General features: G+C 37.5%; 1 protein-coding gene across 4 annotated transcripts; it reads left to right on the forward strand.

Moving 5' to 3' along the window:
• Nucleotides 1-42: 42 nt before the first annotated feature.
• grb14 (growth factor receptor-bound protein 14) lies at nt 43-23,490 on the forward strand. 4 transcript variants are annotated; one of them, XM_076875027.1, is made up of 15 exons: nt 43-57; nt 2,686-2,900; nt 3,755-3,872; nt 13,364-13,520; nt 14,851-14,972; nt 15,099-15,173; nt 15,297-15,434; nt 18,224-18,334; nt 18,458-18,553; nt 18,916-18,978; nt 20,692-20,808; nt 21,116-21,185; nt 21,260-21,347; nt 21,593-21,686; nt 22,236-23,490. In XM_076875027.1, the coding sequence occupies exons 2-15, from the start codon at nt 2,713-2,715 to the stop codon at nt 22,380-22,382; spliced, it is 1,584 nt and encodes a 527-aa protein (XP_076731142.1). In that variant the 5' UTR covers nt 43-57; nt 2,686-2,712; the 3' UTR covers nt 22,383-23,490. The 4 variants fall into 4 exon arrangements, with proteins under 4 accessions (XP_076731142.1, XP_004557709.1, XP_004557711.1 ...); XM_004557652.5 differs by lacking the exon at nt 43-57 and having other exon boundaries at nt 2,609-2,900; XM_004557654.6 differs by lacking the exons at nt 43-57; nt 2,686-2,900; nt 3,755-3,872 and adding an exon at nt 9,152-9,604.

Raw genomic sequence — 23,490 nt, forward strand, 5'->3', positions numbered from 1 at the left:
GATACTGGGACCTGCTTGAATGCTTGCATTATCAGCCCCATTTAAGGAGGTATAAAGGTAACCCTTCTAAACTTATGTCTCTTCATACTAGTGTACAGGGCGCAGGAAAAGCAGAAAGAATCACCCTGCTCCATAAGTTTGAAGTGTTGCTTTGTGGACAAAGCAATTATACTTATTTACTTAAAAGAAGAAGATCTTCAGAATTAACAAATACGATTTCTTTAGAAATTAAACCTTGGACTATGTGGCTAATGATTTTCTCCAGCGCTATCAGAGCAAATATTTAAGAAAAAAGCATTTTACTACTAGAATCCATGTGAACATATGCCTAACGGCCACTTTGTTAGGCACACCTGTTCAGCGTAATACAAATATCTCAATGACTTCCAAAGTGTGGGCTGGGGCCCCCTGGTGGGCAGCAGTAATAGCAGAAACTCCGTTTGAAATTACTCCTAAGTATGTACAGTTAAGTGTTTATTGAAACATGTTTATTAATATAAAAAGCAAATTAAAACTTGTAATAGGGGTGGATTTTTTTTTGTGGTATTGCTCACCACTTTGAGCTAAATTCACTGCTATTGTATTGATTTTTTTTGTGTCCCAGTGGTAGGTGGGTCACATGTTGGTTTTAACTCTTTACATATGACTTGGTAGCATTAGCAATTTATAGCTAACGGACTGTGTCATTTGTTTTTTTTAATTATATTATTAAGGAAAACATATTTTAATCATAGTAAAAATTAAAATTAGGATTTTCTGTATTTTAAGTAGGCTGCAGCACTCTCAAATGTAGGAGTGGCTGAAGAATCAGCCTATCATATGTCAACAGCTTCCAAGATTTGGGTGTGTAGACATGGTTAAGATGACCTGGTGCAGTTCAAACTGAGCAAACTTCAAACTGGGGTTGCTGCTACTAGGCGTTTAGTGATAGCTAGAAGAAGAAAAAATATCCAGTGAGCAGCATTTTCTGGGAGAAAACACCCTGTTGATACGAGATGACAGAGGAGAATGGCCAGACTGCATTGAGCTGATAGGAAGGCAACAGTAACTCAAAGAGCCACTGGCTGCAACCACAGTATGCAGAAGAGAATCTCTGAATGTGCACAACACATGAACTGTGAAGCCGATGGGCTACAGCACCTGAACAAGACCACAAATTCAGTTGGTGCCACTCCTTTCAGCTAAAGGGAATGGCACCAACTTTAATTCACACAAGCTCACCAACAGAAGAAGAATCTGTTGGGCATCACTTTATGACCACAGTGAGGCCGGGGTGGGGGGCGGGTTCATATAAAGTTCATTTATGTTATATGTTTTCATAAAGTTGCCACTTGTAATAAATTGGTATACAAACATTCAGATAAGTGCAGTCGATTAATGGGTATCTACAGGACACCATGGTGATAGCCTACTGGCATAATATAAAAAACAAGCATGTATAGTGGGTTATTGTAACGGATGCTGAGGTAGATCGTAAGATTGGAGCCAGACAGGTAAAACAATCAGTCTAGTAAAAACTTTCCCCTTGGTCCCTTATCATTTTGAGGTGGAGCATTATACTATATTCTACATTTTCTGTATTTCTTCCTTTAAAAAAACAAAACTAGGTTCTGACATTATTAAGTAAGCCTTGGGTGGTGAGTTATTGCTTTCCCCATGCTGCCTGTTAGTAAGTTCCTTCAGTAGCCTGTCCTCCCTTGGTCAAACTCTGTTACACATTACCTTTGAGAATGATGTTATCATCCCCACCATCCCCCACACAGAGCCAGTCTCTGAATGACACTTCCAACCACACAGCCATTCTGTTGGGCTGGCTACTCTTTACAACCACAGGCATTCCGCAGTGTACTATGTTATGCAATCTTTGTGCAAAGTCCATAACAAAAGAGCAGTTCATTTTATAGTAGTCATAACTAGAGATGGACCGATCCGATATCACGTATCGGTATCGGTCCGATACTGACCTAAATTACTGGATCAGATATTGGAGATAAATAAAAAATGTAATCCGATCCATTAAATATCACGAAAGCACCTCACAAAACTTGTGACATGGCGTAACTCAGCACGTTGGAGCAGTATGCGTCGCGTGATAGAGCGGCCGTGGCGTGCGAGACTTGTCTGAACTTATACAAAATGCAGCAAGATATTAAAAAAACAGTTTTATTGATTAAAAACACACTATATCGGATTCATATCAGTATCGGCAGATATCCAAATATATGATATCGGTATCGGACATAAAAAAGTGGTATCGTGCCATCTCTAGTCATAACCCACCTGTACTCAATACCAACCTCTTTTTGTGAGAGTCTGCTTTGTGTGGTAATTTATTGCTTTCCAGTGTGCATATAAACATTATCAAAGGCAAGCAATAAAAAGAAAAAAACAAAAAACAGGTGGCAGAGCAAATTTTAATGATTGATAATACTTGACTGCATCAGAGCGAGGATGATTGTTTCGGGAGTCATTGTGTTAAAAATATCTTTATGTGGTGGATCATGTTTGGGTAGGAGGGATCGTTTTGCTCCACTGGGCCAGCCCTGTGGGCAGCAGATGAGACTTGTGTGTATGTATGTGTGTGCTCTGCTGAGCTGTGAGCAGATGAGCCCCGCCAGGCAGCTTGCTCCAACTGTGGTCTGCACATACTCCAGTCTAAAAGCTTGTCTCTTCTATTTGCTCCAGATGATGCCTTGGATTTAGCTGGCCCACATGAGTGATATGAATAAGGCACTGGACGAGATACACACTTCTCAAAGCCTCGGACAGAAAGCAGAGATTTTTCAGAGTGACAAGGGTAATGTGAGTGGCTTTCCCAGCGCAGAACTCTTCCCGTTGCAAGAGCCTTTAATAACACCAAATAAACAGAAGATCAGCATTAAACTCTGCAGGGGGAACAGGTAGGTCTCATTTTCCTTTATGCTTGACAAGAAGTTTGTTTATAAAATTTAATCAGGCTGGTTTAATTTGCACTAAACCACAAGAAGTGTATTCTACTCTACACTTTACAGTGTAAGCTGCCTTGCACAAGAATAGCACAGTCTTATTTGCAGAAGAGGTAGATCTCTGTTTAAAAGCTGCAATGTGTAGTGCAGTGCAACATTTAATATTAACTTTAAGAGAGATAAGATGATAACATAATAATTGTTAACTATTTTGTACTAAAGAAATGTATGTTAAAATACACCTCATACCATGCAACCATACTGAAATCTAATTTATTCTTACTTTATCATAGCATTTAGTCATTAAAAAAGAACTCTTTGTATGCATGTCTTGTCACATCCTTTAATCTGAACTACTTCAAACAGGTGGGGTGGAGTTATATGTCCTAAGGGTGGTCTCTTTATGGGGGTTTCTTCCTCTTGTGGGGGATATTTCACTCCTTTATGACCTCAAAATGATGTCAACAGTACACATAAGGCTTAGAAATAAACCTTTGAATGTGAGTTTTGGTGATGTGGTGAAAGCAGGCACCTGGTAGTAAAAAATGTGAATTACGTTTGTTAGAGGAGAATGGAGCCATGCCTTTTGTTTTGGTCAGATCTCCCTATGCCTTCACCCAAGAAATGACTCATTACAATGTTGAAGCATCTGTTATATGACAGATAACATGTTCTTCATACAACTCTTCTGTGAAGCTGTTTTATATTATGGCTGAGTCATCAAAATATGCTTGTTGCCTGAAAATTTACACAGTTTTGCTTCATTGAAGTTTGTTTCTGTCTCTTGTTTCTTTGTTTTTGTCCTTCAGGAGCACTAAAGAGAGCGAGGCATCATTCTCTTCCCCTCTTCCTGAGCTTCTCACCTCAACCCTGAACCCTCTTGTTTCTGAATGTTTATTACCATGGACCAAAAGCTGTACATCTCAGGTTAGTGTCATATTGACAGTTTTTGGTCCATGATTATCATGATACAAGACCTGTGTCATGTCCACTTAGATGTTTTATTTCACGTACTCACTTAATGCTGATTTTTAAGTGGATCAAATGTCAGAAAACAAAATTGCACAACATTTTGTTAAAGTTGAATAATTGAAAAAATGCAATATTTAGCTTGCTGAAGTCATCTGACCTTAGCACCATATGAATGGTCCAACCGGTTATGTGAGTAAGGAAATTAGTTGCTGTCAGGAGTTAAAAATGCTGTGTCAGCATGCTTAGATAAGCCACAAAGTCTGTGATTTTATGTTTTCAATCTCAGGTTTTTATACCGTAGTATTTGAAAGCAGCAGCCACCACAAAATGGACAATGGGTGTTTTACATCACCTTTAGATTTTTCAGAAGAACTTTTATGGTTTACAATTATCAGGTCTGGAGCCTAACAGCGCTATTGTTTGTTTTAGCACAGGGTGTGTGATTACTTTGCACTGAAAATCAGGAAGTACCTACTGATGCTGAAAAACTCAGTAGTTAAAACTTGTGTGTTGGTAGCATAGAATTCTTGACTAGTTTGAAAATGTTGTTAGTCTTATGCAAAGAACCATGGCCTAAAATAATGTAATGTGAAGTGCTGCATTATAATATAGTGCATTAAGTTGTGGATTTAAGTTGTTTTATATAGTGAGCAAGATAGATGTACATAGTTTATTTGCAGCTTATTGTAGGACAGCAGAATTATGCTGGCAGGACTTTTTTTTCTGTCAGTAAAAATCCTTAAAGTATTTTTCTGCAATTTTAACGTTTATTCCTCTCAGATTTTCCCCCACTTTAGTCTCACAGGCTATTTGGATGACTACTGAGACTACGTATAGACAATGACCATTTTTTCCCCATAATTAAAGTATTTTTGCCTTGTTAACACTACAAACAAGCTACAACAAATTGTACAGATGCAAGGAATTGATAGCTTATGAAGACTTTCTTTTCTCCTCTTTTTTAGTCAGTTCATACAACTCAGCAGAAAACTTTTTTTTTATCAAGCAAAGCAAAAATTGATTTGTTGTTGACTATGCATTTTTAAAACTCACTGGCACATTCAGAAACAAGAGCACATTCATTGCTTTGGGAAGCTAGCAATCATTGGTCTGCCTCAAATGTGAAGTGAGTTTGCCTATATATTTTCCAGGGCTGTTAAATTAGTTTGGTTTGCCAACCAAAAGCCCCTATACTCTAAGCTGGAGTTGACTGTTTCTCATTATCATTGTGGTGTGTGTGTGTGTGTGTGTGTGTGTGTGTGTGTGTGTGTGTGTGTGTGTGTGTGTGTGTGTGTGTGTGTGTAGCAGCGGGGGTCGCCTCACAGCAATGACTCATCGGAAAACATAAAAATTATAGCACTGTGCACTCACCAGCAGCTATCAGCAGCATAGCTGCTGGTAAGTGTGAGCCCTTTATCTATGTGTTTATGTGTCTGTTGCCGTTGATGAAATATATGCACAGAAATGCATGGTTTAGTCTTTTAAGCTAAGTGTCTAGAGTTAATATTGGGACAATGGTGCTGCAAGTGAATTGTTTAAAAAAAACTGTGAATATATGATTGAAGTGCAGGCATTGCACTGCATTAAGCACTTAATGCCTAGAGTATTGTAAATGATGCATGAGTTTTTGAGACTACGTCATCAGCATATTAAATGTGATACAAATTCAAGCTCATATATTCAAATTACTAATTTATTTATTTATTACAAAATTGTCCGAAGGTCAAATAAACACTTGTTTCTGGGAATTATTTCATAGTTCAGGCTTTACTGGGTCAACTGTTTCAGTCCATTTTTTTCTACATAGTTCCCTATTTTCAGATTAATTGGGCAACTGAGTTAAGCAGTTTCATGGACAGGTGAAACCTGTTTCCTCATTATTATGTGACACATTAAACAGATAAAAGATCAGGAGTTGACTCAAAAATAAGGAATTTAAATTTGATAGCTGTTCACTGGTGTTCTCAATATGAGTTTCAAAGACATGTTAATGAAAGTGAAGGATGCCATTATTAGACTGAAAATAAAATTATTTTATCAGAGCGAGAGAGAGAAACAGTTCGCTCTCTGCAAATCAAGTTAAAGGGAACCTGTTGTAGTCATTTTCAAGACCATATTTTCATTCTTTTATTTTTCCATCAAAGCTATAAGGACATCCTCGCATTGGCATTAAATAGATTCAAGAGTAGAGAGAAATTGTTGGAAACCAAATGTTTAAAGAAGTGTCAGTTCTTAGGTTTTGCTTACACTGGCCTCATTATTTAAAACTTGGCCAATAGTGTAACACCAGCAGTATATCCATGTGCTTATTCTTAGTCTCACCAGGATCCTTGGGAAGATAAAGACAGTATGTTAGGCTGAACAGCTGTTTTTATGTCACTGTCCTAATGGCACAGCATGGTGACCTCCTTTTAGAGGCACTCAAAAAGCCAATGACATCATTGTTCCAACTGTGCTGCACTTGTCCCCTCATCCACCATTCACCCGCAAAATTGTCCATTTGGCTTCCCAGTGAGCCTTTCTGGGTAGTAATTTTTATCATCAATCATAATTATCTAAAGATAATAATATTCCTCTAGAGATGGCATTCGATTATAAAACAGGCAGCCAAGGAAACTGATACTGAGTCTCGCCATTGTGGTACTTCTCTAACTTACCACATTTTCTCTTAATTGAATGGTTTTGCAGAATTGTGGCAAGACCCAATGCTTGACATCGCTTTGTTTAGCACTGCTGTTGTGCTTTCATTGTATTTTAAAAAACAAGCAAAAAATTGATTATGACTCCACAAGAAAGAAATAGAGTTGTAAATGAATGAATTACAGAGGTAATGTCACGGCGGGGTGCGCCGGTGTGAAGAATGAGGTAGACCCAAGAGCAGACACGGTGAGCAGACACTCAAAATACTGGGTCAAACTGACCCAGAACCGTGACAGGTAATACGAAAATATTGTTTACCTTGTGATTTCTTGGACTAATGTTTATAATGGTGAACAAATTTCCTATGCTGCCTCAGCAGTTTCTGACATATAGTTCATAGCATGAATGTGTGATAGATTTGCAGCATGTTGAGGGTGTTGCCTGTCCCTCGCTCTGACAGCTGCAATGTGCTCCAGCCCCACCAGAACTCTGAACTGGATAAACAGAAGGTAATGAATGGATGGATGGATCCAAAAAATAAAATAAAATGTAAAAAAGCAGAAGCTGTTCCTTTTTCCTTGCAACCTAACAAGTAACAAAGTAACATAGCGATGAAACATGGACAGCGGGGTCCTTGCTTTGCACTAAAAATCTCCCTTCCCAGAGGTTAACATGCACTATATACCTTCATATATGCACCACTGGCCTGCTGCATCGCTGGCTGTTGTCTTACTCTGACAGAGCCTGCAAGGGGTCTTGTCTGAAACAGCTATGGTCAAGGACAATGTGTCTGGCGCTAGCTTTGTTATGGGAGTTGTGGCGACTCTGTTATCATTCTGGGTCCATTAATTCCAATTCATTTTAGCAGCGTGATAACTAGCAGCGTCTGCTTGTCTGTGCTCTCACAAGTCAATGTACTGTGTTTCCAGATAAACATGAAGTCTGTTGTTGCCGGTTCTTCTTTTCCTGTGTGTTCTCGTGAGAGCGTGAGAGTACAGTAACTTTAGCCAAACCGCCATGTTTCATGCTATGAGGGTAAATGTGATGAAATATAGCGATGAGAAGAGATACAAGAAATTTATTGTAGATGCAGAAAATTAAATTCTTTTTCAAGGATTTAAGAAGTCACAGCTTTATCTCAGTGTAGGAGAAGCTCCCAGGTTGTGTCACGCAGAGAACTATACCTAAAACTACCATTTTAAAAAAGTATTTTATCAGTTTTACCCCTTAGCTGTAAAAGGCTGATGGCATAATGTCATCGCCCCTCCAGGTAGGCAGGCAGGGTCTCAAGGTCAGAGGTTTTTTTTTAATGAAACATAAACTGTATTTAATCATGAATCCACACATTACCTTGAAGTTGACCAGATATCCAACAATAACACATCAGTATGTGTGTGACTTTTATCAGATAATGAATTCCAGCATCCTGGAAGTTTGCAACTGTTTCCTCCTTTCAGATGAATGCACAAATCATAGTGGGTGTAATTTGTGAAATGAAAAGTCTAATAGAGTCTAGTTATGTACTCACTGGCCACTTTTTTTTAGGCACACCTTGCTTGTAGTGGGTTGGAGGCTTTGGCCTTCAAAACTGCCTGAATTACTCATGGCACAGATGCCAGAAACATTCCTCAAAATGTAATATTTTGACTTAATAGCATTAGAAAGCTGCAGATTAGTCGACTTCACATCTAGCCTTTTAGATTGAGATCTTGTCACATTTGAGTACAGTGAATTTATCACGTTCAAGAATTGTGATCACTGTGGTCATAAAGGGATGGACACGGTCAGCAAAATACTCAGTTGGGTTTGATGAAATGAGTTTCAATGATCCTTATCTTGCCCAAAGTTAAGAAATGTATCCCATGCCATTACAGCAGTCTGAACTACTGACACTTTGCCATTTGATGTGCTCTTCTGCTGCTGGCGCCCCTCTGCCTTATGGTTTAACATTGTTGTGCATTCAGAGATGCTGTTCTGCATACTTGTTTTATAACCAGTGATTCTTTGCTTTCCTGTCTGCTTGAAGCAGTCTGCCACTCTCCTCTAATCTTTGATATCATCAAGGCACTTTCTCCTGGAGAACTTCTGCCCACTGGGTATTTTCGTATCGGACCACTCTCTCTAGACTTTAGCTGTGGTTTTTTTGTAAAAGCCCAGTAGATCAGCAGTTTCTTAACTACTTATAGCAGCCAGTCTCACACCAATAACAATGTGACATTCAGAGTCATTTAAAGTCACCAGGCAGGTTATAAATGTTATTCACAGATTTTAACAGTTTTCAACATTTTAAAATGAGAAAACAACTAATTTGAGATCTGATGTACTTTTATGGATCTACATTAACCTAGTTTTTATGAGCTTGTTTTTGTAGTTTTGTGGTTTTGATAGCTACTCATTTCCAAATTCCTTGTCTCAGAAGGAAACTGAACATTGATAATTAGCAAGAATATATTCATGCTTGTGAATGTTCTCTATAAAAAAAAAAGTGGATCAGAGACTAAAAATAGCAGTGTAGTGTCTGGCTACAAAGTAAGAATGAAAAAATATGATACATGTGCTTTCTGGGAAATTCTTCAGCTTCTTGTTTTGGTTTTACATTATCGCTAGGCTAAAATTGCTCTTTTTAAAAATAAATATTTAACGTTTCTTTGGCCTTGGGCTGTATATTTTAACTGTGTTCACCATGAGAAACTTTTTACTTTGAGAAACTCCCTTTCTAAAAGGAAAGAAAAGGAAAGAGATTTTACATCCCCAAGGACAGAGGAGGAGTTTGTGCTGTGGTGAGGAAACAACATTTGGTTTCTAACACTTGCAATTTGATGAATCACACTGTTAGCACTGGAACGGCTCAGAAAAGAAATATATATAAACTATTTTTAATACTATCATATTATATCCAACTATAATTTATACATTAGCCTTACTTTCAATTACTATGCATGGATATTTCTTTTCATAGTTAATTGTGCAGGTAAGGCAGAAGCATGAATTTCCATGCAAGAAGAGTCACGTTGCCTGCCATCACACCTCTTTGTCTGCAGAAGCGGGTAGGAATCTTATATGGATTTGTTTTTGTATTGTCTCCCTCCCTGTTAGCGAAGGGCTGCTTTTTGTTTCTGTTTAGTGTTCTAAATTTAAGCTGTTTTTCCAGATGGTGCTGGATTAGATCTGGTCTCCCGTGACCACTATGTAAAGGCTTACAATGTTTAAAACTTCTCAAAGATTTAATCTTCATAAATGTTCTGCTCACATATGGTGTTCACAGTGCTTCGGCTGTGCTATTGTTACTTATTTAAATTGAGATATTTGCAGTACTTTGTTAAAAAAAATAATTGTACCATAAAACACATTCTTGCTATTAATTATACATCAATACTACAGTAGCCTTTTGAAGATGTTAAGATGTATTAAAAGCAGAAAGTAGCCTGCACTTTCATATCACAAATGGAATCTGGTGAAGTGTCACTTTTCTTTAATATGGAATATCAGTGCTGAACAAGGGAAAGCAGGGATGTTCATACTTTAATTTAGACATCAGTACAAAGTGTTTCAGTATCTTATAGGATGTATCTAATTAAAATGTAGACTGTTCACAAGCAAAACCACAATTACATATTTTTAAGTTTAATGTGAAATGCCTGAGCCCAGTCCTCTATCAGCCACTGTAATTTACAAAGTAGCAACTACAGCTTCCCAGCAGGCTTATCAGTGTTGGCTGATAACATTTGGCTAGTGTTCTAATTCATCTCCTTATTGTTGCACACTGACTCCACCGGTCTAAAAAATACTTTCCAAATGATCTAATTCCTTCTAGGTCTCGGGACAATAGTAACGTTTTGGATATGTAATCTTATAAGTGATGATCCAGTTGTAAACAGGTTTACCTACCAGAAAGGAGGTTTTATAATAATTTAAAACTCTTTATTTTCAAGTTTTATTTTAGTGGATAGCTAAGAGAACTATTCTCTGTCGTTTTCTTATATAGACGAGGCTGGAGGCCAACTTTTTACCACCACTCAGTGATATAGCTGCAGCTGTGGGAGTGCACTTCAAGGTTTAACCAGAGAAGGCTAATTGGTAAAATGGATCACTCTGTCCTGTCCTTGAGATAAGAAGGTCTAATAGAGAAGTTTATGTTCAATAAGACTATATTTAGTGCTGCATACCCAGTATCTGGACTTAGTCTTCCTGTTCCAGACTCTTTTCTTTTCTTTTTTACTTTTCATCACAGACCTTTATGACACAGCACGATGTGTTCTCACCCTTGTGATACAACTCTTGAAATCAACAGCCTTGTTGCCATCATAGTTTGATAAATGCAGCTTATATTGGGAAATTGTGCCAGTGTATCCTCAACAGTAATTTGGTGGATCAGTAGTGGCTCACCACCTATTCATATGTGTAAGTAAGTATACATATACGTGTATAAATAGTAAGGTTGCCTTAATTTGGACTTACTATGCAGATTTTTTAAGTGAATTGAAAATTTTACTATTCCAACTTGAAAAGAAAATAGCTGTCTCAGTGCACCACATGCACTGATCAGACAGACTACTGGCAGTTGAAGTTAGTAGCAATGACCATTATTACCGTTATTCACATTTATGTGGATTTAACTTTTATAAATCAGAACTATATATAGGGAAACCATGATAGCAGTTTTTGTGTGGCAGCATCAGTTTTTTTTTAGCTTTAATTCATTCAGATAAATATAAGATCAAACTCAAAGTCTTCACACATGTAAATGCACTTCTGAAAATATTTTGATCGCTGCACTTTTCATAGCATCACTTTAACTGGCATCTCCTCTCCTTATAACTGTACCCATAACTTTTGCTATACTGAGTAAATTGATACTTTTAGTTAGGCAGTCGTGGCACTTTCTTATTTTCCATAGGAGAAAAATATTCTCCAGGTAATTTTCTCTGTTTTTGCACACTGTAACACATAAGTTGTACTTGATTGGCATGACAGACATGAAGGAAAACATAAATGTTTTCCAGATGAAAACATGTGGGCTTTTGCATCAAGGTTACCTGCTCATGGCTGCAACTCTGTGTTTACTGATAAAGGCATCAATGGCTCCTGCAGCAGGGTGTGTGGCCTTGTCTTTTATTGGAAACACTTTACTAATGATTAACGGTACTGGCAAATCATGCAACATAATTAGTTTATAGTAGTCAAACTAAATGCACGAGTTATTATTTAATGAATTATTTTCTGTTTTAAATTAAAAAAAAAAACCACTGTTTTTTGTGTCTCATGGTTCAGATAAAATTACCCTTTTGAAGGGTATATTTACTCATTGTATATACTGCATCTTGTCGTCCAACCTAAACTGTTCATGAAAGCAACTTTCTGCTGAGTAATGCAAACATAAAGCACATCTGCAATGCTAATGGCCCACAAAGACTCCTTCGCCTCTGACAGACCCTACCCTGTTCTCGGTGAAATCTGATACCCAGATGATTTGATTTGGCCAATTTTCAGAAAGCCACATCCTTGAAGCAACTCAGCTAAAGCCCCTGATACAGTCACCTCCAGCAGTGCAGTAAATGCACATCTTATTAAAATCAGTGAACTATATATATATATGAACTACAATGAACAAATCAATTTGTTGCGTATGATTTTGCACTTTATTATCAATTCTTCTCTTTTCCTTTTATTCAGGTAAAAACCATTTTAGAAAACAAACCTGTAGTGCTAATATGCAGCAATGACTACATTAAACAATGAGTGATGAAATAAACCATTCTTAAAAGATAGTTCTCTTATACTCACTTCGTGACCTGATTGATTACAAAGTGGTTTACACTAAGAGGTGATGTCATAGGTGGAGGGCCCATTTGCTGAACCTCACTCAGCCCTGTTGAAAAGCTCTGACCTATCTCTACAGAAAAGGTGTCAGGCTTTTCCTGTCCAGGTTTAAGCTACCAATTGACCTCACTCAGAGAAAAGAGACAGCCATTTGGTCTTTGCTCCTACACTTTCCATACCTGCCTCTGACAGCTTTAGACTGACTTGAACCAGCACCTTTGTAATTGCTCTTGGGCTCACACAGGGCATTATGTAGGAGATCTGCTTGCCTTGGGTGTGTGCATGTCAATTCTAAGGGGGTTGGAGCCATGTGACTCTCTCTCTCCACCCTCTAGTAAATAAGCAGATTGATCTCTGGCTTCCTGACTCTTAGTGGTGAGAAAAGGAGGCAGGTGATTTGGTATCGAGCACCAGTGATACACATATGTGGATTCAGAAAAGAAATCTGCTGAGAGGGAGTTTTATCTAATTGCCTAATTTCAGCTTCACTGTGGCACAGAGCAAGATAAGGAGAGAGCGAGAGAAAGGCTGCTTGTGACAGCTGACACTTGCTGCGCTGTCTGATGAGAGTGTTTATATTTCTCACAAAAGCTCTCATTTGCGATGCTTTGTACTCAGCCATGTTTTGGCTACAGAACTAGCCCAAACTCAATACTATGCTTGGCTCCAAACAAGCGGGTAAGTTCCTGTTTAATGTGTCTTGTGTTCTTTGTGTTTCTCTGCAGGCTTGAGTCTTTATATTCTGTTTTCTGCCTTGTAGGACATTTGTGTTGTGTCTTTTTTTTCTTACCTATTATGTTGTTCAAATAGGCAAATGAGCTACCTGTTTACTATACGAAGGTGAAACTGATTGGGTTGTATGGTACTTATAACACAATCCTTTACAGTATGTCCAATCTGAAAACATAACTTATGTATCTTTAAAAGTCACTAACGTCTCTCACTGCTTGCCTGAAATGGTTGTTAATTTAATGTTTCTGCTTCAGGTAATTAAAGTTTATAGTGAAGATAATACCAGCAAAGCTGTAGAAGTTCCTTCTGATGTAACTGCCCAGGATGTATGTCAGCTGTTTGTCTTGAAGAATCACTGCATTGATGATCACGCCTGGACACTTTTTGAACACCTCTCCCATCTAGGAATAGGTAAGATGATGCTGTAACAGCTACCCAGTTATTTACATCATACTAAATTTAAAAACAATGATGGCAAAAAATTATTTGCAGCATTTTCAGTCAAGTTTACCCATAAGTCTTGCAATAATCCTATCAAAATGATTCTTTTTCTTTTTAACACTCCGTTTCAAGGTTTTGAAAAAATCAGTTGTGCTTTTCAATGCAGTTAAAACTCACAAATATCAGCTTGATCTCAGCACTTTAGTTCTAACAATGAAGGATGAAAAAATACACCAATAAGCCGTACCACTAAAACCACTAACATTGGAACCTGTTGATATGTTTTGTTGTAAGTGGACCTTTTTATAAAGGCTAAATTGCCATGTCTAGGTAACTAGACCCGGACATATCCAAAGCAGGAGGTCTTTGTTTTTACACTTTGCAGTGTGCAATAACTACCCAGAGTGGTCTAAGGAAGGACAAGTGGGAAACTGGTGACTGGGGAATGAGGCCAAGGTTAAATGATGCTTATGATGTCAAAAAGAAGAGCTACAACAAACAAACAACAACAAATTCCTGAATGTCTCAACACTAGTTATGATAAGCTGTCAGAAAGAAGGACACAGAATAAATAATGTTATGTAACCATGGACTATGACTGTAACTGTAATTATTTATATAACACGGTACTTTATTATTTACTGTTAGATACTGTATTTGTATACAATATACAATTATCCATCTATGTGTGCGTGTACATGTGAATTTGCCAGGGATACACCTAATTTGCTGTAGATGAGAACACATATTTAGCCATTTTTAGACAAACTAGTTTCATCATTTGTTTCATCATTTGGTAATCTGTTCTGTAGATGTTGTCAGTGAGTGTGGGTTTTGTTTATTAAGCATTTTTTTAACCTGAATTAAATCAAGATTGTTGTCAGTAACAAGTATATTCATCTGATAACCTTCTTGCACTGATATTTATTCAACTTACACTGCTGGCTGAATGCAATATGTCTTCCAGTTATTCAACAATCAGTTAAAATTCTAGGAAATAATTAAGTTCTAGGAAATAACTGTTTATGTTGTACCTCTTGTACCTCTTGCCATGCCCATAGCTGGAGGTTACACATTAATGTAAGGTTAATAATCAAACTCTTTTCCTCAATGCAACTTTTGCTGGGGAATCATTTTCAGAGATTACTCTATTTTTCAAGAACATTTAATTCCATGTCCTCAACCTTGCTTTGACCTGATTCTAGATAGTATATTTTAATAAGAGGGAAAACAAAGAACAGGAAAAACAGCAACAGCAAAACAGGTTAACATGTCATTTCTTTGTTCTTGCTCTCACTAGAAAGAGCTCTGGAAGACCATGAGTACGTTATGGAAGTACTTTCAAGCTGGGCGATGGACACAGACAGCCGGTTGTATTTTAGGAAGAATTATGCTAAATATGAATTCTTTAGGAAACCACTGGTGAGTTAGTAATTATACAATTCTATGTATATATATCTATAGTCATACACAGCAAGTCTCTTTGTACTAGCCCAAAATTATGTGGGTGGAAGAAGTTAATAACTGATGTCTCTTTCATATTCATAGGACTTTTTCCCAGATCACATGGTTTCCATATCGAGTGAAACCAATGGGATGGTGGATCACTGTGACCTTATACAGGTATCAGGTTCTTAGGTTCTTTATGTTTGCACTGCACTCTCTCTGCCCTGTAGTGGAGATTGTTACTGTGATTATTTAATGCACACACCCAACTAAGAACAAATATTCCTCTACCCAACGCAGACCTTTCTGAATTCCAGCACTTGTCCTGAGATCCATGGATACCTTCACGCCAAAGAGCAAAGCAGGAAGTCTTGGAAGAAGTCTTATTTTGTTTTGCGGCGGTCAGGGCTTTATTTCTCCAATAAGGGGACTTCCAAGGTTTGTAGAACAAAATAACTTGTCCACAGAATGTGTTATGAATTATGGGAAAATCACAGGTTGTTTAAAAAAACATATTATTAAGTGGGCTATTCCATACAACCAGTCTTATTGCATTACACCAGTTCATTTTCTAAAAATCCACATCTGTACATTGGACGAGGGGTACTTTACAGAAGAAAGATATAGGATGAAAAATGCATTGTTCCAAATGGACAACTATACTGTTGTTTAAATTTCTAGGGATTGATACACGACCTCTGTTTGTGCATTTTGGGCCACCTCTTCATGTTCTGGCTACATCTCACTCATGTTGCGAGAGGAGAGTGAAACAGGTTGAGCTGGATTTTCATTAGGTCAGCTGGCACAGCAGCCATGCAGAAACTGTACTCACAATGCTGCTGACAATTGAAGCTTATACCTAGCCACCAGGCACGCCAACACATCCACTTTTCAACTCCTTTCATTTTCTACAACAGTAGACCTTTTGTTGTTAAGTGCAGGTTGACCTTGGCAAGGCGCCCACTTTTAGTCTATCGTGTTTACTCTTCTTCTTTGGTTTTGGTCAGATGTTTGCTAGTCAGTTACCACAGACACTAATGACTGTGGCGTAACATTAAAAAAAGACATAGGAATAGTGAGTCACATGAAAGCAGGACAATGAAAGTCTGTGAGGGTTTTTTTTTTTTGTAAAGTTATCCTTGAAACAAAATAGCTATTGATACCATCTCAATACAGCCGCTATCAACATATCTAAATTTATCCTTATCTTTTGGTTACATTAAGAGAGTAACCACACCCAGAATGGTTGATAATGTGTTATTATTAGATGAAAATGTACTGTTTACCCATCATATACAATCATCCAAAGCATGCTTTGACATAAATGTAGATATCATTTATCGTTTACTCTTGTAAAACAAATATGTTATGGTCTTTTAATTACATTGCAATCCAAAGATAACATGAATTGCTTAAATCCTGTCTTTGGAAAATAGCTCATTTTGAAATCAACCCTAGCAACACGACAGTTCACCACAACAATATTGCAGAGAAGCTTTATATTGTAAATTAAAGACCCTACAATGTTGTAGGAGAACTCCTCAAAATCCACTATGACCAAGCACTTGGCAACAGTGAAGAGGAAGAACCACTTACATGGATGGATCAAGAATTAATTTTTACACAGTAACATACATGATTTATAGTCAGGGCTGCACATAAGTGGTCCGCAGGTGCGCATTCACTGTCAAAATAAAAGTATTCCCGGAAATTCAGAGAATATGTGCCTCTTTTGTGGTGGAGATAGTAATTGCTTACGAGCTTGCTTCTTCGACATCTTTAAGAGTTCTGAACAAATGTCCGTCCTCCTCCAGAACATCTAATGTACGCAAACGAGTGTTCCAACTTCTTATCTGGTATGCGTCTTTTATTTTGACAGCAAATGCGCACCTGAGGACCATTTATGTGCAGCTCTGTTTATAGTTTCCTGTGCATTTCAAACATTGTCCTTTCTGATGTTTTTTTTATTTTTTATATTTAAAGTAACATGGCTGCTATGAGGCCAGCTAGGATCCCTGTGGACCTTGCCCTACAAATGATCCAGGACAGATGGGATGAAGAGCCCATCTGTGGCATTGACTCAGAATCTGACATCTCAGATATAGAGGACCCAGACTATTGTCCCCCCCTCTGAACAAGGCCAGTCAGATACAGAGGAGTCCTCTGATGAGTCCTCTGAAGAGGAAATGGATATTGAGTCTAACAGAATGAGCCCCTCTTACTGCTCTAGCCACAATATTCTGAATTAGTAGGCCAGGGCTTGCATCTGGGTCTAGTACTGTCTCCCCAATAGATGCGTGGAAGATGTTCATGTCTGATAATATAATAGAAGAGGTGCTGACATGCACAAACACGGAGGCACGAAGAGTAGCAACCGACAGGGGAAAAGAGTGGAAAAATGTAATCAAACAAAAGCTCCTGGCCTTCATTTGATTGACCATTCTTGCAGGAAGTGAGAAGAACTGGGATGTACCAGTCAGTGTGGTTTTGGGAGTCCTCTGCATAACCCATTGTACAAGGCCACTATGTCAATTCAAAGATTTAAAGATATTCGCCGTTTCTTGCACTTTGATGACAAGAGGACCAGAGCCTACTGACTGAAAACAAATCACAACCGAGTTTATAGCAAAATGCATTGTTTCTAATTCTATTTGGGGTCATTTTTGACCCCACTCGTGGAAGAGTGTAGGTATTGGTAGGTTGTGTATCCAAGGGTTAAGTAAGAGTGGACCATGAAGCATCCAGAGGCTAGACTGGCCTTCTTGCAATCCAGACTTGCCACCCACTAAAAGCATTTGGTGCATTATGATACTGAAAATATGGCACAGATGCAAGCTTTTGAGTAGCTGACTTTCTGTATTAAGACAGAGTGGAAAAAACATTTTGCTTTTCAAATATGATCTCAGTTTCCAAACTCGTGTTGCTGACATGGAATTTAAAATGTGAATATTTTTAAATATATACAAGTTTTTCCTTTTTAAGACTTTTAATTATTTTGTAATTTTCAATTATTTTAGTATTTCATTTTTTTTGCATTTGTGATCACATCAAAAAAAACACAGAAATGTTCAAATACAGATACACTCAGCACTCACCTGAGATGTTCCTGTGTTCCAGGTATAGACATGAAGGCTTAAGATTGTTTCATGTGCTGTTTTATACTTCACACCTCCAGTCCATACCTGTTCTGTACCTTTGTCTTATTATGACCTCTCTGTGTTTAACAGGAACCAAGACATCTCCAGTTCTTTGCTGACTTCAGTGACAGTGATGTCTACACTGTTTTGGCAGCCAAAAAACTACACGGGGCACCTACAGAATTTGGCTTCTGTGTGAAGGTAAGAGCAGTACTGTAACTGATGTTGTTACTATAAAACAGAGACATGCCAAAACTGTATAGAAGGAGCAGATGCACGCTGATTCACAGGGCTGTTTTGTTTTCTTCCAACTTCTCACCTCAGTCCACAAAATGCAGTTCTGCCCGGGACTTGAAGCTGCTTTGTGCAGATGACGAGCAGACCAGGACCTGCTGGATTACAGCCATGCGCTTGTTAAAGGTTGGCTTGCTGATAAATAACTCTGGGTGATATCTAAGAGTAGGAATGCTGAGTCAGTGTTTGAATCAGATTTAGCTTTGGGAGGAGGTCAAGGGAAGCTTTTGAGTGATGCTGGAAGATCACTCCCACTCTTGATAGAAGCAGCATGTGTTCATTGTCTGGATATAATCTGGATACAATTTAGAGCATTACTCACCCCTGCTAGTCCACAAATTATATACACAGTGCATTGCAACACATTTACTTGTACCTGCCATTTGTAATCACTACACCATTGGTCTGGAAGGATTATGGGTTAACACACAACAAATGTTTGGATTAAATTGGACAATTTTAATCACTTCTTTTTTCCTGTGTTTTAGTTTGGGATGCAACTTTACCAAAATTTCATTCAGCCACACCAGAAGCAAAAAGCCTCACCAATGGTTAGTTAATGTTTTTCTTGTTTTAGTAATTATACTAGCTTTATATTTTATTATTTTTTCTCATATGTGGCAACTTACCTGTTTTTAAAGCTACTTTAAACACAATTTTGGTTAGCAACAACTTGAATGATTGTGTGAACCAGCAGGTTAGTGTGGCAACCCTACATGGACCTTTTCACTGCAGACATTTTGACTTGTCACAGTAAGCAAACAGCGGGTGAAATAATAATGGTTCACTTCAATTTTGTGTCCCAGTAACCCTTGACAGTAAAACGCCATCCACAAAAGCAAGACTTAAGTAGAATCTAGCCATCACCTATACACCTTTTGCTTTTCTTAGTGTGACTCCTGTGAAGTATTTCTATAACTGACAAACTTTCAGTTTTCTTCAATAATAAGGAACCTTTTAAAAAGCTTTATTTGCCCAAGTTAAGCTCATGCTTTTGTTGCTCTAGCCCACAATCCTGATAGCGCAGAATCTACAGCCTACAAAATTCAAACAAACAGATAACATTAGCAAACAGTTAGGAAGTACAGTATTATATTTAGCAGGTAAAAAGTTATCAGATTCTACGAAAGCTAAAAAATAAAGTGCACTGGACATACATTCATTTGGTGAAATATAAATCTTCAAAATGATGCCCCTCTGTCTGGTGTAACTTGAAAGACACAAAAGTAACATGAGCCAGCAAATAGTGGTGTAGCAATATAATTGTATGGAGCAAATGAGGAATCTGCGGTGTCCCAGAATAGCCTTAGACTGCGCTGAGAGTATTTTTGCAACAGCAGACACAGTCTATTTATGGGTAATGAACATGTTCATGAACTACTCGCTTTCTAAAAATACATAGTGATCAGCTGTCCACAGATTTAACAACTTGTCACCTCTTCTCTAGTGTTGGAGTGTCATGTGTTGCCAATAACTTTACTGAGAGGATTTGCTAGAAAGACAGGAGAATAAATGAATATCTTAAATGCAATGTCAGGCTATTTAGACAAACTAGAATACTAGATTACTGCTTCATTGCACTGAGTTAAAAACAAAGCCCTGCTCTTATGCTGATTAGCACATTTATAAGTAATAGGATTTATCTTTATATCATTTCAAGTGCAGCACTGTTAATAGGAGGGGCTTTAAAAGTAATAATTTTGTTTTAGCTACTTAAATTGCAAACTTACTGGCCAGCATGGAGATGAATCTAGTATTTCTTTGTAATCCTGAAGAAGAATTTTCTTAGGTGTGTTTGCAGTTTTATTTAGAGACACTCACTATATTGCAGCTTAATGTCTAACTTGTGCCCAAGTGTAATTCCTTTCAAAACCTCTCTAATCCCTTTTCAGTTGAGTTTTGTGTGTGTGTGTGTGTGTGTGTGTGTGTGTGTGTGTGTGTGTGTGTGTGTGTGTGTGTGTGTGTGTGTGTGTGTGTGTGTGTGTGTGTCTGGAATCATCTAGAAAATATGAAGATGGAGTCATGTTACTCAAACACTAGATGGCAATGCAATACCACAAGGCAGCAGAAGTAAATCTACTCCCTTTTCATAGTACAAAATAGAGAGTGAACCAAAATAATAGCAAGAATTTGGGGTATTTTGAATTACACATCACGTGACTTGAATTTAGTTTTATATGACCACATATACAGGTGTGTGAAAAGTCCTGAAAAAATGTATTAATATTTTAAAATACACATCAGTGCAAACTGTGCCATTTCAGAGAAGCATATCAGAGAACTCTCTGGTGGCTATGGACTTTTCTGGCCAAAAGAGTCGGGTGATCGAGAACCCATCCGAGGTGCTCTCAGTAGCTGTAGAGGAAGGCTTGTCGTGGAGGGTAAGTCTTAATGTCTCTTAATCTGGTTCTATTAACAGAAAGAAAGCATAAAATTTAGGCTAATAACTAATAATGCTTCACTTTAGTTTAAACATCTTTCTGTTGTTTTATTCATTGAATATATTCAAATAATATGTTAAATTTAATAATATTTCCCAAAAGTAAATGCGACTGTCAAGCGTGAGAAAATCTTAATGCCTCAAGCAACTTGCAAATGAGCTAGAATGTTATGCAAAATGAAACATCATAAATTAACTATGTATTAACATTATTTTCACTCATTAGTTGTAATTCTCTTCGCCCACAGAGGAAAAGCTGCCACCGCTTGAGTGGTCATGGGAGCCCTTCCACAGCCCAGAGCTCTGTGCTAAACATAGGTGTGTGAAACATCAATTTCACTTTTTTAATGTACAACTGAAAGATATTTTCTGACGTAGCATCTCTGCTTCAGCTATCCACGTGGCTCAGCCGTGGTTTCATGGCAAACTGTCTCGTGAAGAGTCTCACCGTCTAATTGCTCAACAGGGTCTTATTGATGGGTAAACAGTTATACACTTCTATTTGTGCTTTGGCTCATTTAAGACATTAAACTTGATTTGCAGATATATATATATATATATATATATATAATTTTTTCATCAACATGAGCATGTTTGCACTAAAGCAAAGCAACACAATATTCTCTAATGTGATGTAATTTACCATATGAGGCAGTTCACTCCGTCCATTTAATGTTGGTAAGTCTTTATAATGACTGCTATACTTTTTATTCTCTTTGTTTCAGAGTGTTTCTTCTGAGGGACAGCCAGAGCAACCCTAAGACATTTGTACTTTCACTGTGCTATATGCAAAAAATTAAACATTTTCAAATATTACCAGTGAGTATAATTAACCATTTGAAAATTACTGTGCAAAGGTTTTAGGTTCAAAAATAAAGTGGTTCTTGATTACAAAAAAAGAACCCCTAAAATATTTTTCCCTTTATTCATTCATGACCTTCATACAACAGAAAGGAGATAACTGTATTGAATATATTTGCATTCGAAACGCAGTGTACCTTGGTAAACTTACAGCCGTTTCAAAGTACTCGGCACGTGGGTTATTTTAAGCATCCTCAAAAACTTGCCACAGTTCTTCTGATGAGTCAGGCTGTCTCGGTGTTTTCCTGGACATTAACAACTAGCATCCTCTGTAGAATAGCACAGCAGAATAAATTTTGGACTAATCAGATAAGATACCTGATTATACCTGGAACAACTGAATTACCTATAACTTTTGCATAGTACATAGTATTTTTGCACGTTTTTCATTAATCTCTGAAAAATTATCTGAAATATTTAAACTCATTTGCACCAAGTGACCTGTTTTTTGTGTGTCATTCATTTCTACATGGATTTGTATATGTCTGTGTGTATGCTTCATTGTAGGTGGACGATGAAGGAGAGTCGTTTTACAGTCTTGATGATGGTCAAACACGGTTCACTGACTTGATCCAGTTGGTGGATTTTTACCAGCTAAACCGTGGGGTGCTTCCATGCAAGCTCAGACATCACTGTGCTCGGATAACCCTGTGAACAAGGGACCCAAAAGACAGCTGAGGTCCCACATGCACCTTAATTCCTGGTTCTTCTGGAGAAACACAATGGTGTTTTTGTGCCTTGGAAAAAAAAAAGATAAATAGTTGTTTTCATAATGTGGTACATGACTCAACCTTATTTTTTCTTATTCAGAAAAAGGTGAATTTCACAATAAAATAAATAACTACTGGTGCTGAAGATCATGTGGATTACATTTTGGCCCGTTAATGTATTGGTGTAAGTATGTGGTGGTAGTAGTTGAGATACAGCAGCAGGAATTTGAGTGTTCATTGAAAATAATCCAGCAGAACGTGTGCTGCAGTATGTATAGAGCAAAAGTGCTGTAAATATGTGACATTTACGGTCTGTTAAAAGTAAATGATGACTGAATCCCTACAAGGACATGCTTGTGGAAACCTGTAGTATGGCTCTACACTGTCAAGTCTGGGAACAACTAAGCTATTATTATACTAAGCTATTTTTTTTGCTAGGTATTCGTATTTTTTAAGAAAGTTACTCATTTTGTTTGTTTGTTTCTTTTTTTAATTTGAAGTGATAAAATTACCTCTGAGCAAGTTTCACTGCGCATGCCTTACAAGGGATTGGCAAAGAGCTGTAATGCCCCGGTGAAGAGGTTCCAACCTCACTGACTTTGCATTGTGCACTGCATAAACTATATAGATACAGTTATGATTAAGTGAACTGTTTGTATCCATGGAATCAGTGAAAAAGTTCCCCTGAAGTAAGAGCAATGAAATAAATGCTAAAGATTTTTTTTCTTTACATGTAATCAGAAATGACTGATATTTGAATTCACTGTAAATTTAAATTTAGGTTTTGTAATTTCCCGAGATTCAGGCAGACAATTTGCAACACCTGGGCTGATTGTATTTTTTGACGTTATAGCCACATCTGTGGATATACGGTGTCAGATACTTTTTTTTTTTTTTAAATGATGTTAGTCCTTCTAACATTGACATTCAGCTTCATACAATCTTTTTTTTTTTTGTAACAGCAACAATGTAAGAACAAGGTATTTTAAATCACAGTGGCTGGACAACAGTGCATTGAAATGCAGTTTTGTAAATAAACTCATATAAACCTG

This window comes from Maylandia zebra, linkage group LG16 (assembly GCF_041146795.1).
Source record: "Maylandia zebra isolate NMK-2024a linkage group LG16, Mzebra_GT3a, whole genome shotgun sequence".
Lineage (NCBI taxonomy): Eukaryota > Metazoa > Chordata > Actinopteri > Cichliformes > Cichlidae > Maylandia > Maylandia zebra.